The following is a 15,779-nucleotide window of genomic DNA, read 5'->3' as shown; positions in this document are numbered from 1 at the left end:
CTGCAAAATCTGCAGGCTCAGCAGAAGCACCATTTTGCCATTATAAGGATGGCTACAGTGGGATTTTGCTGGCACAGCAAAGCTACCCTTGAGGGGGGCGGGGAAGGGTATTTTGGATTATGTTTTTTTTCCCCTACGCTGCTACCCGACCCAGATATCTGGAAAACTTCTCCCTGAGCACTGCAGGCCTGGAAGCAGGGATGGTCCTCAACCCACTTTAAATCCCTGCATCTGAATGCAATGCTAATGTGGAAGCAGGAAAGCTAGCGAACCCAAACCTCTCCCCTCTGCCTGACCGATTTCCTTCCAGCCGGCACTCCCGAGCTCAATTTAACACCACCAAGTCAGCTCTGCTCATACAGGTGTGTCCCTTTTCCCGGGCCCTGGAAAGCATTTCTGAAACGGGTTTGAATGGAAGACGCTGGGCATCCTTTTATCCAAACACAGACCCGTTCCAGTAGCCCTCCCCGTCCATATCCCAACCCAAGGAAGGACACCTCAGTATGCAGCAAAAAAAAAAAAACCAACAAAAAAAAAAGCAGATTTTTATTATTATCATTTTAACCTCAGTCTTTTTGGCACACGAACGCTATTTGCTCGCACACAGACCCGCTGCTTGGCAGGGACATGGTCCCACAGCAGCCCTTCACAATTACATCCGAGGGAGTCTTTTCACCTCCCCCCAAACACAGAAGCTGCCAAGAACATCGCAACCGCCGCAGGATGGAGCCGAGCCCAGGACACTCACTTGGACCCAAAGACGGTGGGGCAGGGAAAGAGCACAATAATGAACCCCCCGTATTTTGAGCTGCAAGCTGCAGAGCAGGGCGAGCTTCTGCTTTAATGCACTCGGCCGCCCGACTCCATCGACTGCAGCCTCTTTTTAGGCAAGGGCTTCCTGGCGACCGCTGCCAGGGACGAAATTCCATTTCAAACAGTCACTTTCCTCCCACGGCAGAGTCCGTTGGGAGCACCCTGCTGCTCCCCAGCCCCCTGAGCCCCACTGCCCGCCTTGGGGACGGGGAGATGGCAATGGGTGAGAGCACAGAGTGGGGCACTTCAACCTCTGTGTGCTTCCAACAAAGGGGCTTCTGTCCCCATCCCCTCGGCATGCATGGCGGCATATGAAACGCTACCACAGACTAGAAACCCCCCAGAGAGAAACCAAGGGTCTGGGGGTCACCAGACATAGCCCAGTGCCTGTGTTTTGGCGCTGGGGCAGAGCCGGGACTGGCATCATGAGCAGAGGGTCTGAGAAAAACAAGAAGCTGGTGCTGGAGATAGCAGGATTCTCAAATATGGCCAATCCTGCTATTTTTACAGGGGCTTATTTATTTTAGGAGAATGCTGGGACAGATTCAACAGCCTCTTTCTTCAGCCCAGTTGGTATTTAAAGATCAGTTTGAACTGACTCTATTTAAAGGCTTTGCCTCCTGCCCACTTTTCTTAACCCCCTTGCACAAGCCTTTGCTTTCCACCCTTCCAAACCCCTCCTTAAAACAAAACAGAGAATAAAAACCACCACCACCACAACAACAACAAAAAACTCCACACGGCAACATCGACGCTGCAAATGCAAACCTACAAAGGGCCCCTCCTAGCAGAAAACAATCCCTATTTCAAACAATGCTGTTGAAGCTCTACAAAAAGCACTATTAATAATCCCAGCCTATCCCACTGCTGGGGGATAATGGGAATTTTGATTAATTGTAAGGATCTTTTTATGGTAGTTTCACCCTGTTGTGAATTGGAAGCCGCTGGCACCAAGCAAGCTCTGGGAGCAATCGTCCCAGGGAGCACGCAGAGAGAGATGGGCACCCGGAGGAGCTGTCAGGCGTAAGGGAGGGTTTTCCAAAGAGTTCAGAGAAGTAGAAATTAAAAATAATGCATTAATATATGTTGGAGAGATCTGAAAACTCATTCCCTTATGTGTGAGGCCCCGGATCTGAGGCTCGCTCCCAGCCCAAGAGCTCACGGACGGCAGCGCGGAGCAGGGCTTTGTCGGCTTGGCTGGAGCTGGTCGCTTCCCTGCAGGACTGCCTGGAATTCAGGGAAGCACCAGAGAAGGAAAGTTTGGGAGGAGAAATAAAAAGGAAAAAAAGGAGGGGAAAAAAAAGATGCAAAGGGGGGAAAAAAATCAACAACAAAACCCCAACAAAAACCAGCAAAAAAAAACCCATTACAACAACCCATGCTCGGTTTGGCTTGAGATTGTCCAGACAGATTTTTGCAGTGATTGTATTCAGCTTTAGCAGGAGGGGGAGGAAGGGAGGCAAAAATACCCAGAAAAAAAAAAAAAAAAGGGAGGAGGGGAAAAAAAAAAGGACAAAAGGGAAGGAAAAAAAGGTGTTTGCCCATGTGCTTGGCTTCATAGCCGTTCTCTTTACACCTCTCCTCCTAGCACCTGGGAAATTGGCACTGCCACCTAGCCTAAAACTAATAAATCTTTTTCCCTCGATTCGGGCTGCTTCCTTCTCTGCAGATGTTGGCAATCAGGTTTGCAAATTTCAAAGTCATTCATCCCGGGCGGCTGGGAGAAAAGCAGGTTTATTATTGCAAAACCTGTCACCCTCCCAACGCCTAAAGTAAACTCCGAGTCACCTCTCCACGCCCAGGGGAAAGAAAAGGGAAAGAAAGAAAGAAAGAAAGAAAGAAAATAGCCAGCGAGGGAAATCAAACGGTCAGAAATCCCTCGCGTCCTCCCCGGGAGAGCTCGGCGGCAGCTCAGCAGCTGCCCGGCACAACACAGCGGGCAGCGGAGTGGGTAGAGCCCAGCCTGCCAGCCGCTGGGAAAGGGAGCTTGGAAAGGGGTTAAAAACAAAATAATCCCTCACCAAAAAAAAAAAAAGAAAGAAAGAAAGAAAAAAAACCACCACAAACAACACCGCAGTGGAGGCAAGTAAATAAAAAAGCTGACTGTGGGAAAAAAATAATAATAAAACCTCGTACATTCCAATGTCTGGTTTTGTTTTTGAAACGGAGAGGCAGCAGCCGTGGGACTGCCCGGAGATGGAGCGCGGCGAAAAGGCAGGAAAAAACACCAGGAGGAGGAGGGAGCAGTCCCTGCACACAACTTTGTTTGCAGGCTTAAAAAATAATCAGCGAAGGGAGGAAAAAAAAAAAAAAAAAAAAAAAGAAAGGAAAAGAAAAGAAAAAAAGGCACCACACCAAAATTCTCCCTGCCGGCAGCGCTCCCGGGGCTGGCGGGGACTGCGCCCGGGCTTGGGAGCAGCAGCTTAGCTCCGCGGAGCTAAAAATCACCGAAACTACCCTGTTTTGCCCCATTTCCCAGCCCGCGGGGATGGTTTTGTGCCCAGCCGTGAGGCAACCCAGTGGAGCAGAGCAGCCTCTTCCCCTCCGCACCCCGATCGCACCAGCTTTCCCGAAAATTCCCATTTATCCCCAGGATTTACTCCGCAAAACACCCGCAGCCGCCTCGGCAGGGACCTTCCTCGGTGCCAACAAGACCTTGCGCTGCGAAGGGGGAATTTTATCGGCTAGGCGCGATTTTTTCCCCCCAGTTGCCCTATTTTTTTCCCCCATATTCCATTACTTTTTCCCAATTCCTCTACATTTTCCCTATTTTTCCTTCATTTCCCTATTTTTCCTTCATTTCCCTATTTTTCCTCCATTTCCCTATTTTTCCTCTAGCCCTCTCTTCTCTTTCCCGTTCCGTAGCTTTTCCTCTCGTTCTCCATTTTTCTCCTATTCTCCATTTTTCCTCCCATTCCCTTATTTTTTTCCCAACCAAGACAAGCGAAGCACCAAACCCGTGGGGAAAACACACCAAAAAGCAGCAAGCAGACATCCAAATATGTATTTTTTTTCTTTGTGTTTCGCGTTTGAAGCCCCGCCGCTCCCGGGAGTCCGCAGCACAAGCGGAGCGAAGGGGAAGGCAGGCAAAGGGTGGACGTGGGGGTCTGCCGGGGCGGGGGGGGGGGGAGGGTCCGCGGAGCCTTACCCGGGTGGGAGTGGAGGCTGATGCCCGATGCGAGGAACTTGCCGGGCTGGAGGGCGGCGGGAAGCCCGGCGGCCATGGGACCGGCGGCGGGAGCCAGGCGGCCGGTGGCTCCCAGTCGGTGACTCTCCATGGCCAGCCCGGAGAGCAGCGGAGGGGGGCCGTGAACCGAACGGGGGGGCCCGAAATCTCGGCCATCCATCATCCACTCGCCGGCTTCAAGGAATCTCCCGGATCGCTGTCGGTGCCCGCCACCGCCTTCCCCCCCACCCTCCCCTCCCGCCCCCCCACCCCCCTCCTCCTCCTCCTCCCCCAAAAAAATCAGATGGTTTTCAAAAATAAGGCGTCCAAGCGTCCCATGGCGCGGTGCAGGGAGCCAGCCCCGGCGCGGCGGTCTCGGTGCTGCCTGCAAGAGAGAAGTAGGGGGGTGGTGAGAACCGACCTGCCTCGACCCCCCCCCAAAAAAACATCCTTCAAAACCCACCCGGCACCTTCCCCACCGGGGCGGAGGAAGGGGAGAAGGGGGAGGTAACAACAATCCACGGAAAACTTGTGGGAAAGGACCCGGGTTGGGGGTGGGGGAGGGAAAGTAGAAGTATTTTTTAAAGTTTGGGTTTTTTTTTCCAAAGGGGTGTTAAATTTGTGTCCCCCCCACTAAAGCGGGGAGAGCCCACGGCGGCGCCCGCAGCCCGGCTCCGGCGGGACGAACCCGGCGGGGATGCGGCACGGCATTCCTCCCCGGAGCGCAGGAAAACAGACCCAAAAAGAAAAACACCCAAACACCACCCCTCAAAAATGATAAAAATCCCTCCGCTTTTCCCCTTTCCACCCCCCTCTTTCATTTTCTTTTCTTCGTGGAGCCGTTTTACTCCTCCAAAGGCCTCACCCGGGAGCGGGGAACCGGCGGTGGCACTCGCCGGGAAGGAGGCTCCGGCGGCGGCATCGCTTCCCCAGCCCCGGTTCTCGCCTCTTTTCCCCCTTGTTCCCAAGACTCCAAACCCTTGGAATGTGGGATTGTTGCTTTTTTTTTTGGGGGGGGGGTGTTTTTTGATTATTTCCTCCCCCCCCTCCTTTTATATATAATTTTTTTTTGTTTTCCCCGAGCCGCTCCCGCTCAGGCAAACGAAACTACTCGCTTCCCCCAAAGACTGGAAAAAGAAAATTATTTTAAATTATCTCTAATTGTACTTGCAGACTGATGAAGCGATTCCCCCGCCCGTCGGGTTTTACATCAGGACAGTGAAAAATAATAAACACGGCGAAGAATAAAGTGGGGGGGGGGGGGGGGAGGTGGTGTTTCTCTGCCTGTCCCCCCCCACCTCCGCCCCGTCCAGCGGCTCCCCGAGCCCCGGGAGCTGCCGCTCCGCTCCGCCCCGGCCCCGACGCCCTTCCCCGGCTGCTCGCCGGCCGTTGCCAGCACGGGAGGGGAGGCAAGGAAGGGGGGGGGGGAAAGGGGGTTGCCGTCCAAGAAATGATTAACAACAAGCACCCACCCCACCCCCCCCGACCAAAAAAAAAAAAAGCCTTAAAGAGAAGAGAAAAATGTAATTTCTAAAGCCAGACCAAAGCGGTGGGATTGTTGGTTTTTTTCTGGTTTATTTGGGTGGAATTTAGGAATTGAATTAAATTGAACGCTGCCTGCGTGGCTTGAGCGGGGCGAGTCTCACCCCGGGGCGGCCGGATCCCGCTTGGAAACTACTAAAAATGCGGGGAGGAAAAAAAAAATGGCTTTAAAAAAAAAAAAAAAGAGGTGAAAAAAAGCGGGTTGAGGGAGAAGGAAGCGGGTATCCGGAGAGAGAGGCCGGGGCGGGGGGGGAGACGCGACGTTCCCCGCCTGAGACCTCGGCCGGGCTTCCCCCCGGTGGGGAGGGAAGCGGCTCCTACCTCGGCGCGGTCAGGCCGCCTGATCGCGGGGCATGGCGGCGGTGCGGGGCTGGGGCGGGGGGTGCCGGCTCGCCGCCCTGCCCGCCGCCCGGCTCCGCTCCGCTCCGCTCCGCTCCTCAGGGGCAGCAGCGCGGGAGCAGCAGCAGCAGCGGCGGCGACGATGAGGAGGAGGAGGAGAAGGAGGAGGAGGCGGCAGCGGCGGCCGCGCCATGGAGCGGCGGGGCCCCGCCGAGCTGCAGCATCGCCTCCACCCTCCCCCCCCCCACCCCCCCAACACACACCAACTCCCCCCCCCCGCCCCGCTCCCCGGGCTGGCCCCGCGCGCGGCTCGGCGGCGCTTAAAAAAAAATTTTAAAAATTAGAAAGGGGAGGAAAAAAAAAAAAAAAAAAAAAAAAAAAAAAGGCGCGGGGCGGGAAGGAGGGGAAAAAAAAAATAAAAGAAACAAGGGGAGGGAAAAAAAAAACCGGCGGCGCCGGGGCCATGAAACACGCATTGTTCTCCGCGCGCCTGGGGCAGGCCCACCGCACCTTCGCGCCGCTCCATTGGTCAGCCGCGCTGTCACTCATCCGCGGGTAAACAGGCGGCGGTTTCCAGGCTCCCCGCGGCCCCTCCCCTGGCGGTCTCGCTCCCGCTGCCGTTTCCAGGCTCCCCCTTCCCCAGCTCCCCTCAGCGCTCTCCCGCTCGTAGCTGGCGGCGGTTGGCTTGGGAAGCGGCTTCGGGTTGTGTGTGTGTGTGTGTGTGTGTGTCCCCTCCCGCTCTGGGGAAGCTGCTGGGGGTGTGAGTAGAAGGGAAAGGGGGGGGGGGGGGGAAGGGAAGCCGCCCCACGACCCCCTTTATTATCCGCGGAGTTTCAATCGCTCTCCTCCCCGCCGGGCCCCGAGCGGAGGGATGTGAAGGTTTTCTCCCCTCCTCGGGAAAAAGCTGAGGGGGAAGTGCCGGCGGGCCCTCTCCCACGGCCCCGCCGCGGACAAAGCGGCCTTTCAGGCAGAGGGGCAGCGGGGGCGGGGAGGCTCCGGCCCCCCCTTCCCCTCCCTCCGAGCCCCGCCCCCCGAAAGATTTAAAAATAGGGTGAATCGGCTGGAGGAGGAGCCCACCACACACACACCCCCCTTCGGATTTAACCAAAATTCTGTTTTTTCCAGCTGGGTTTAGCGCTAGAAACAGGCGGGAGAAGCCGCCCGCGGGGAGGGGGGGGGGGGGGGGGCGAGGGGAGGGCCCTGGGCTGCCCGCCAGGCCTTGAGCTCTTCCCCGCCGGCCAGCACAACTTTTACTTTTCCCTCTTCTGTCATTCCGTTCTTCCCCGCTCAGCCCAGCGCAGCACCCCCGGGCACCCGGGGGGAGGGCTGCCGACACCACCCCCCCAGCTTCCCCATCCACCGCTGCGCGCATTTACTCAATCCAAAATCGGCTTGGGGGGAGGGAGGATCGTTCATTTCATCACGGTCTAATTTTTCGTTTGTTTGTTTATAATAAACACCCCCCAGGACAGGAGCGTTTCGAGGTGTCCGCCGTGGTATGGACGAGAAAAAACAGCTCTAGAAAGGGAGAAACAACTCTTAAAAAAGAAGAACAACCTTGCCCTAGAAGTGAGAAACTGCTCTAAAAGGGGGAGAAATGGCCTCAAAAGGGGAGAATGAGACCCAAATAGGGGAAAATGTTGTCCCATAGAGGAGAAACAGCCTCAAAAGGGGAGAACGAGACCCAAATAGGGGAAAATGTTGCCCCATAGGGGACCATGAGCCCCAAAGAGGGAACAATATTGCCCCATGGGGGAGAAACAGCCTCAAAAGGGGAGAATGAGCCCCAAATAGGGGAAAATGTTGCCCCATAGGGGAGAATGAGCCCCAAATAGGGAAAAATGTTGCCCCATAGGGGACCATGAGCCCCAAAGAGGGAACAATATTGCCCCATGGGGGAGAAACAGCCCCAAAAGAGGAGAATGAGCTCAAAAGGGAAGAAAAACCTAGCCCTAAAAAGCGGAGAAGGAGCCCCAAATAGGGGAAAATGTTGCCCCATAGGGGACCATGAGCCCCAAAGAGGGAAAAATGTTGCCCCATAGGGGAGAAACAGCCCCAACAGGGGAGAATGAGCTCAAAAGGGAAGAAAATCCTAGCCCTAAAAAGGGGAGAGTGAGCCCCAAATAGGGGAAAATGTTGCCCCATAGGGGAGAATGAGCCCCAAAGAGGGAAAAATGTTGCCCCATAGGGGACCATGAGCCCCAAAGAGGGAACAATATTGCCCCATAGGGGAGAAACAGCCACAACAGGGAAGAATGAGCTCAAAAGGGAAGAAAAACCTAGCCCTAAACCAGGGAGAATGAGCCCCAAATAGGGAACAATATTGCCCCAGAGGGGAGAAACAGCCCCAAAAGGGGAGAATGAGCCCCAAAATGGGGGGAAATGTTGCCCCATTGGGGAGAAACAACCCCAAAGGGGGAGGATGAGCTCAAAAGGGAAGAAAAAACTAGCCCTGAAAAGGGGGAGAATGAGCCTCAAAGAGGGAACAACATTGCCCCAGAGGGGAGAAACAGCCCCAAAAGGGGAGAATGAGCCCCAAAACGGGGGGAAATGTTGCCCCATTGGGTAGAAACAACCCCAAAAGGGAAGAATGAGCTTAAAAGGGAAGAAAAAGCTAGCCCTAAAAAGGGGAGAATGAGCCCCAAATAGGGGAAAATGTTGCCCCATAGGGGACCATGAGCCCCAAAGAGGGAACAGTATTGCCCCATGGGGGAGAAACAGCCCCAAAAGGGGAGAATGAGCCCCAAATAGGGAAAAATGTTGCCCCATTGGGTAGAAACAACCCCAAAAGGGAAGAATGAGCTCAAAAGGGCAGAAAAAGCTAGCCCTAAAAAGGGGAGAATGAGCCCCAAAGAGGGAGCAATGTTCCCCCATAGGAGAGGATCAGCCCCCGAAGGGGAGGCTGGCAGCGCTTGCGCTCCCCGGCGCATCTCGGCACCCCCGGGGTACCACCGCCCACCTCCCCGGCACTTTCTTGCTTAGTTTTTAATGGTTTTGAGCGAACCGGCGGCGTGTTCCCGAAGAAGCTCTCACGCTCCGAAAGCTGCTGTGTTTAACACGGGGAAAGAAAGAAAGAAAGGAAGAATTATATATATGTATATCTATCTATGTATGTGTTTTTATTTATATCTTAAGAGCAAAACGCGGCTGCGTCAGAAGCGAGGGCTCGAAGCCCGCCGCTTCCAGGGGGAGGGTTGTTTTCCCTATCTCTTTTAGTAAACGAAAAAAAAAAAAACCCAACATGGAAGGGGGGGGGAGGGGGAAGGAATTGGGGAAGGAGGAGGAAAAAAAAAAAATTAATGGTTTGATGGCTTTTATGTGGCTTTAAAAGCATATTTTATAAATGTTTAATGCCTTCACGCCCGGACCTCCCCGCCGCTGTCCCCGGGCCGGGGGGTTGGCATGCCATAAATCAGCGAAATGCTAATAAAAACCCCGGGTGTGGCGGGGGGGGTGGGGGTGGTGGCAGGGACTCCCCCCTTCCCCCCTCCCCTCGCCCCCCCCCTTCCCTCCCCCCCCTTTCTCCCCCGCCGCTCTGGACCTTCCTCCTTCTCCTCCTCTTCCTCCTCCTCCCCCGATCGGGAGCCATCTTGTAGCAGGAGCTGCGGGCTGGGAGAGAAGAGCTGCTGCAAAGCGCCGAGCTACCTCCCACCCCCCTCCCCTCCCCCCCAAAAAGAAGAAACCCCAGCTTCCCCCCCCGCATATCTATATCATATCTGTACATCCACATGTTGTTGATGATGATGATGACTTTGTTCCCTCCCAGGCGGAATGCTGCTGTTGCCGCTGCCCTGGGCGCAGCCACCATTTTTCCACCATTTTCCCCTATTACCCAGCCCCCTGCCCCCCCCCCCGTTTGTTTCCCCCAGTTATTTCCTCAAGAGGACTCCCCCTCCCCTCGCTGCAGCTGACCCCCCGAGGGGCGAAGGGGTCAACATCATAAACCGGGGGGGGACGACCTCGCGAAAGTCCCAGGAAAGTTGGGGGAGGTGGCGGCGGCTCTCCCATCTCCCCCTCACGGCTGTAGAGCGAAGACCTTTTTCCTTTTTCTCTAAAAATACCCCTTTGTAATTAAAAAACGATCGGGGGGGGGGGGAATGGGGGAATGGGGAGGGGAGGTCGGAAGCAGCAGTGCTTTGCCCCCCACCCGCCCTCCGTCCCCGGTGCCGATGCCCCGGGGCTCCAGGCTGGTTCCCACGGTGCCGCCCGCCCCCGGGCCGTCCCCCGCCCCGGTGAGGGGGCACCCCCGCCCGCCAGCCCTCCCCCTGCCTTCCTTGCCTTCATTTTCTGTATTTTTCCCTTTTTTCTTCCTTTTTTTTCACTTTTACTCTCATTTTCCTTTTTTTTTACCTTTTCCCCCTTTCCCATTTCCCCCATTTTTAATTACTTTTTCCTCCTCGTTTTTCCTTCCCCCCCCCCCTTATTTTTTCCCCCCTTTTTATTTTTCTTTTCCTCTTTATTCCCACTTTTTCCTCTCCCCCGCCATCGCCGGTCGAACACGGAAGCCTCCGGGCCGGCCCCTCCTTTCCCTGTCCCTGCCAAAGCGGAGGGGAGCGGGCAGAAGCCAGTGGAACGGAGCGGAGCTCACTGCCCCACACCGGGCACTGCCTCCCCCCGATCCCCACAACCCTGGGGACTCAGGTAGGACTCGGGGCAGGGCTGAGGATTTGGGGTGGAACCTTCCTGGGGACTTGGAAGGCAAAGAAAAGTGGTGAGATGCCCCCCACCCCAATACATCATCCCCCCTTTTGGGAGGCTGCTGAAGTCGGGGGGGGGGGGGGTGTGACAAGACCTGTGTGGAAATTTGAGGCAAAGCAAACTGATGCCCCCCAGCCCCCCGAGTGCATCTTGCCCTGTTTTGGGGTGGCATACTAATTGTTTCAGGGTGGGGAACAACAACCTGTCTGGAGACTTGGGAGGCAAACCAGATAGATGCACCTCCTCCAGGGCATCTTTCTCCATTTGGGGGGGCTGCCAAGGTTTAGGGGACACACACTCCCCCCTTTCACTGCAAAACCAGCGCTGGACTTTGCACACACCCCCATCTTAAAACCAGAACCGAGTCTGACAGCAAGGTCCTCTTCCCCTTCCCACCCCCCAACTGAAACCCTGTGAGGGCAGAGGTGGGATTTAAAGCAAGGGGCTCCCTGCTGGGATTTATCCCCATGGATCCTGGGGGATTTATTCATCAAGGAGGGGTCAGTTGATTCAGAAACCTGGGGGTGTCCCCCTAACCTCCTTGTCTGCAAGGAAAGAGCTGCCGTCCATGGAGGTGGGTTGTGGGGGGGGATGGTCCTGATGAGGAAATCCCTGGGGAAGCAGCTTGGGAACCAAGTGAAGAAATCCTGATTAATGACCAGAAGAGCTCGGGATTGCGTTGTTCTCCATAAATCCTGGCTGATTATAAACCCCACACACAGCCTGCCTGCAGCCTTCGCATGGGGTGGGGAGCAGCCCCAGAAATCCACCCCCCCTCCCCCCACCAAGGGGCTGTAGCTAATGCCTGGGGCTGCAGCATCCTCATACCGTGCCTCTGCCGGGGTGAGGGAAAAGCCGGGGGACACACACTTGGGAAGTGGTTGGTGCCCCCTCCCCGCCGTTCACAGCAGTTCCAATCCCACAGCCCTGAGTTGTGGAAAGCCTGACACCTCCCGAACTGCAGCCTGCTTCTCCAGTCCAAAGAAAGCCTGATGATTTATTTTCCTGACACAGCACAGGAAGGGGGGGGGGGGGGGGGGGGGGGTATGTACAAACCCACCCTGCTTTCCCTACCTCTGTCACCTGCACACCTATTTGTGCCCCCCCTAACCCTCAAGCTGAGATCCACCGTGGCAGGACCTGCCCCGTGCTGGGTGCTTCTCCCACCCTCCACGAAGCCCCTAACACCAGGCTTTGCTCACAGCCAGACCAGATCTTGGCTAGCTCAGGGTGGGTTTACTCTATATTTTTTTCCCCCTTTTTACCCAATAATAACCTTTTTTCATCCCAGATCAGGGAGATTAAAAAAACCAACCTAGGGAAGCACACAGAGCCCACAGAGAGCTGTGAGAGGAGCAGGGCTCCCAGAGCTGTAATTACTGCCTGCACTTTCCAGCTCCGGCCCGGCTGCTAAATTGGTTGTAAGGCAGGGATGAGACAGTTACACCTTCCAGCTGAAAGGAAAAAAAAAAGAGAAATGAATGTGCTGAAGCAGAGAAACGTGCAGGGGGAAACCTCCCCAAAACCTGCAGTGCCTCTTTTCACACCCCCAGTACTACAGGGTCTTGGGGTGGGGTGGGGAAGGGGGTTGCAAACAGCCCTGCGTGCAGGCGCGGGGGAACGCCGAGCTCGGAATGACAAGAGGGTCTGCATCAGCACAGTGAAACGGGCAATTTTTATTCTTCTGCCTTCTTTTTCTTTCTTTTTCTTTTTTTTTTTGCCTTTTTTCTTCCCCTTGATCTGTCAGTTTAATCAAAAATAACCCTCGTGGATGCAGGACACGAGCGAGCGAGCGAGAGGCGGGAGCCTGTGCTATTTTGAGGTCTGATAGAAAATATCTCCCCTTGGCTCCAGCAGCTCTCCGTAGCCCGGCCCACAGGAGCTGCAGGTACTTTTCTATGCATACAAAACATTTTAACATGGAAAATATTCACAGCTGCTCTTGCCGTTTTGACAGGGAGGGAGGGGGAAGGGAGAAGGAATCGTGGGGCATGTTAAGGAGATATTAAAAGCTGCGGTTTGAAGCTCCTAAAAGCATTTACTCAGCGGGAGATCTGCAGAAAGAAGTTTAGAAGTTAATGGCAGACTTGTGTGCCTTTGCTCTGTCCTTCTTAAAATTCACCTCTGCTATCTGCTTCTAATTTAAACAAGCAGAGCCCTCCAGGAACTGGAAAATCCAGATTTGCAGCATCTCCCAGGGAAAGACGATTTCCTACGTGCTCCCCCAGCGCGAGGGTCCTGCTGAAGGTTAAACTTGTGAGCGCCTCTGGTTTTGCACTGACTTAATCTCCTCCTAAAATAAAAGGCTGGGGGAACGCTGGTGAAAACTGCCCCCACGTTACCAGCCAGTCCCTGGCTTGGTCCCATCCCTTTTCTAGAGCCAGGCAGGGATTAAATGCTCGTCCCCACACCGTGCCCTGGCCTGTGTCAGCTTCTCCACCTGAAAGCAAGGTAAACCCATCTGCCTCCCCGGGGTGCATTAGCGTGGCTTAAAATTAACACTCACAAATGCATTTTCCAATCCCTTCATGAGAGGCACCAGAAGCTGTAGGTGTTACTGGAGTAGATCTTTCACCTTTTAACAGCTGTTAATTGCCATTAAACCCCAACATCCTCAGCTTTATGGGAGCTGTATCTGAATTTCCATGTCGCGCACCACGCGGTGCAGCGCCCGCCTCTGCTCTTGGTCTTGCTCTCCTGCGCGTGCCAGCCTGCCACAACAAGGTGCACTCACTAAATCCTACCTCACTATTCATTATCTTGCCTGCTGGGACCCATATTTGGAGTTCCCTGACGCCAGGCTTTTTCCTTTGCCCTCCCCACCACGCCACAAGTCGCTGCACAAGATGTGCCGTCCTTGCAAGAAACTCAACCTCCCCCTGGACTTGCTAGCAGAAAAGAAGACTGGGTGCAAAACCTGTTGCCAAAAATACCCCACCCCCCCCCAAGATGCAAGCAGGAGCCTGCCCTCGAGGAAATGGGTTCCTGAGGCTGAATCCAGCCTGCAGCTGCCAGAAGAAGCACAGACTGCGTGTCACAGGGATGGGAATAGCTCACTGTGACGAAGGCACCATAAATCAAAGTCATTAACAGGCAGAGCCAGGGAGAAGGCTGCCAGCCCTGCCATGCCATGCCCTGCCCTGCCAGCAGCCACCATGGTGGGGGCTCCTCTCCTCATTCCCTTTGGGCTCTGTCGAGCTTGCTCCATCTGCAGCATCCCTCCATCACCTTGTGAGCATCCCTCCCTCACCTTGTGAGCATCTCTCCATTACCTCACAACTGTCCATCACCTTGTGAGCGTTTCTGGATCACCTTGTAAGCATCCTTCCATCACCTCATGAATGTCCCCCCATCACCTCATGAATGTCCCCCCATCACCTCATGAATGTACCCCCATCGACTTGCATTTTGGGATACAGACAAGCCGAGTGCTAGACAGAGGAGAAACCCATGAGAAGATGCTGTGGCAGGAGTTTTCTCCATGTCCAGGAAGCTGCTGGCTCCTCACAGACTCCCTGGGTGTTTTATGCTTCCACCCAACACTCACACCCTCCCGGGAGTCCCCAGCACAGCCTGCACCGGGCAGCAAACCACTGATGCTACAACAGTGAGATGGATTCAGCAGGGCAAGAGGGGAAGAAACCTGCGTGGTTCTGAGCCCTTGAGCATCGTTAGGCCCCAGCGTTTCCTTTCATCACAAACCTCAGCCCGAGGAGGAGTTGTCCGTGGCTGGCTCCTGTGGCTGTCCCCTCTTTGTTCTCATCACCCCAGTCCCCTGCACGGCCTTGAGTGGAGCCAAGGGGGAAGGAGCAGTTGGACAAGACAAGCCCTTTCTGCTCCACAAAGCTCGTCAGCCAGCAGCACTGGGCTTATAATTATTATTTCCTTAAAGACGAGCCCAGCAGCTCTAGACAAAAAAACGTCTCCCCTTGTCAGAGCTGGAATGTGATGTCCTAACGACTGTTTTTGTACCGTGCCTGTTAGAGGAAAGAGCTCGGCAGGAGGGGGAAAGAGAGATTTAATTATAGAGCTGCATTGTGATTTTGCACACATAGCTGGCTGTTGTAATCAGGTTACAAGTGTATCTGATTTTCTTGCCTCCCCTCCCTCTTCCTCCTCTTTCTTTTTCTCTCTGTTTCCCCCCCCCCCCCTCCCCTTTTTTCCTTTCGGTGGTCCAAATTAGTTGCTTATGTTTGGGTGTTGCAGAGACAAGCTGCTATTTGGCTTTGCTGAAGATCTTGATCAAGGGAATAGCGTTTCCAAAGAGCCTCACTGGAGAAAGGCAGCGATTCCTAGCTCCAGCAGCACCCCCTCAGCTGTGCTGGGCACTTGAATCCCACCATCCCTGGGATCCTCCCCCCTCCCAGAATAAGGGGGAACACACATAGTCATCTGCCCCCTCCGTAGTCCCCACCAAATTCCTGTGCATCCAGGACTCCCTCAACAGAGCCATTTGAAGAAGAGGAGGAGCTCTGTTTACCTCTGTTGGGCTGGGAGGAGGAAAAGAGGAGACAAGAGCTGGTTTAAAACCAACTCCACATTTTTCTGTCGGAGGCAAGTGATGCCACACTTGGACTGGGGACTCTTGTTGGGTTCATTTAGGAACCTATTGTTGTCCATGTGAATTCTTTTTTACATTTCAAATAACAGGATTATTTCCCCAGGGGGTAATATCCTGTAATTTGAACACAATAATGGGAATAAATTACTTACTTAGAACTAATAACGACAGCCTGATTCCAATATATATAGGAACTGTAACAGCTTTGGTTAGTTAAAGTGTAATTGTGTCGACGGATGACATTTTCTTTCAAAGGAATCTGAATGACTTTTAATTAAATTTGCTGGGGGTGGGGAAGAGAGGGAGAGACATGCTGGGAGATCTCGGCTGCCAGGGCTGCTGGCAGGTCCCAGCCCTGATGCCCCAAGACCAGCGTTGCTCCAGGCCAGGCATTGGTCCAAGCTGAGCATCGCGCCAAGGCAGGCATCTCCCCAAGCTGAGCGTCAGCCCAAACTGAGCATCACCCCTACACAGGCATCCCCCCAAACTGAGCATCTACCCAAACTGAGCATCATCCCAAGGCAGGCATCTCCCCAAACTGAGCATCAACCCAAACTGAGCATCATCCCAAGGCAGGCATCTCCCCAAGCTGAGCATCAGCCCAAACTGAGCATCACCCCTACACAGGCATCCCCCCAAACTGAGCATCACCCCTACACA

The 15,779-nt window shown here is 54.5% G+C and overlaps 1 protein-coding gene and 1 long non-coding RNA gene across 6 annotated transcripts in view; one reads left to right on the top strand and one right to left on the bottom strand.

Annotated features, from left to right (window-relative positions):
- TNRC18 (trinucleotide repeat containing 18) overlaps positions 1-4,236 on the bottom strand; it is a 61,338-nt gene extending 57,102 nt beyond the window's left edge. For all 3 annotated transcript variants that reach the window (XM_068146638.1, XM_068146639.1, XM_068146640.1), the window contains exon 1: positions 3,962-4,236. In XM_068146638.1, coding sequence (XP_068002739.1) covers positions 3,962-4,163 — 202 coding nt within the window. In that variant the 5' untranslated portion in view covers positions 4,164-4,236. The remainder of the gene's footprint in view (positions 1-3,961) is intronic.
- Positions 4,237-10,120: 5,884 nt separating this feature from the next.
- Positions 10,121-15,284, top strand: LOC137445148 (uncharacterized). 3 transcript variants are annotated; one of them, XR_010988344.1, is made up of 3 exons: positions 10,121-10,501; positions 12,336-12,446; positions 12,713-15,284. It is a non-coding gene; the product is annotated as an uncharacterized lncRNA (long non-coding RNA). The 3 variants fall into 3 exon arrangements; XR_010988343.1 differs by having other exon boundaries at positions 12,306-12,446; XR_010988342.1 differs by lacking the exon at positions 10,121-10,501 and having other exon boundaries at positions 11,587-12,446.
- Positions 15,285-15,779: the final 495 nt, after the last annotated feature.

The sequence above is a fragment of the Melanerpes formicivorus genome, unplaced genomic scaffold, assembly GCF_026170545.1.
Source record: "Melanerpes formicivorus ecotype bairdi unplaced genomic scaffold, bMelFor1.0.p_v2 SCAF_14, whole genome shotgun sequence".
NCBI lineage: Eukaryota > Metazoa > Chordata > Aves > Piciformes > Picidae > Melanerpes > Melanerpes formicivorus.
Note: the sequence above shows the minus strand (reverse complement) of the source record. Positions and strands in the feature narration are given on the sequence as shown.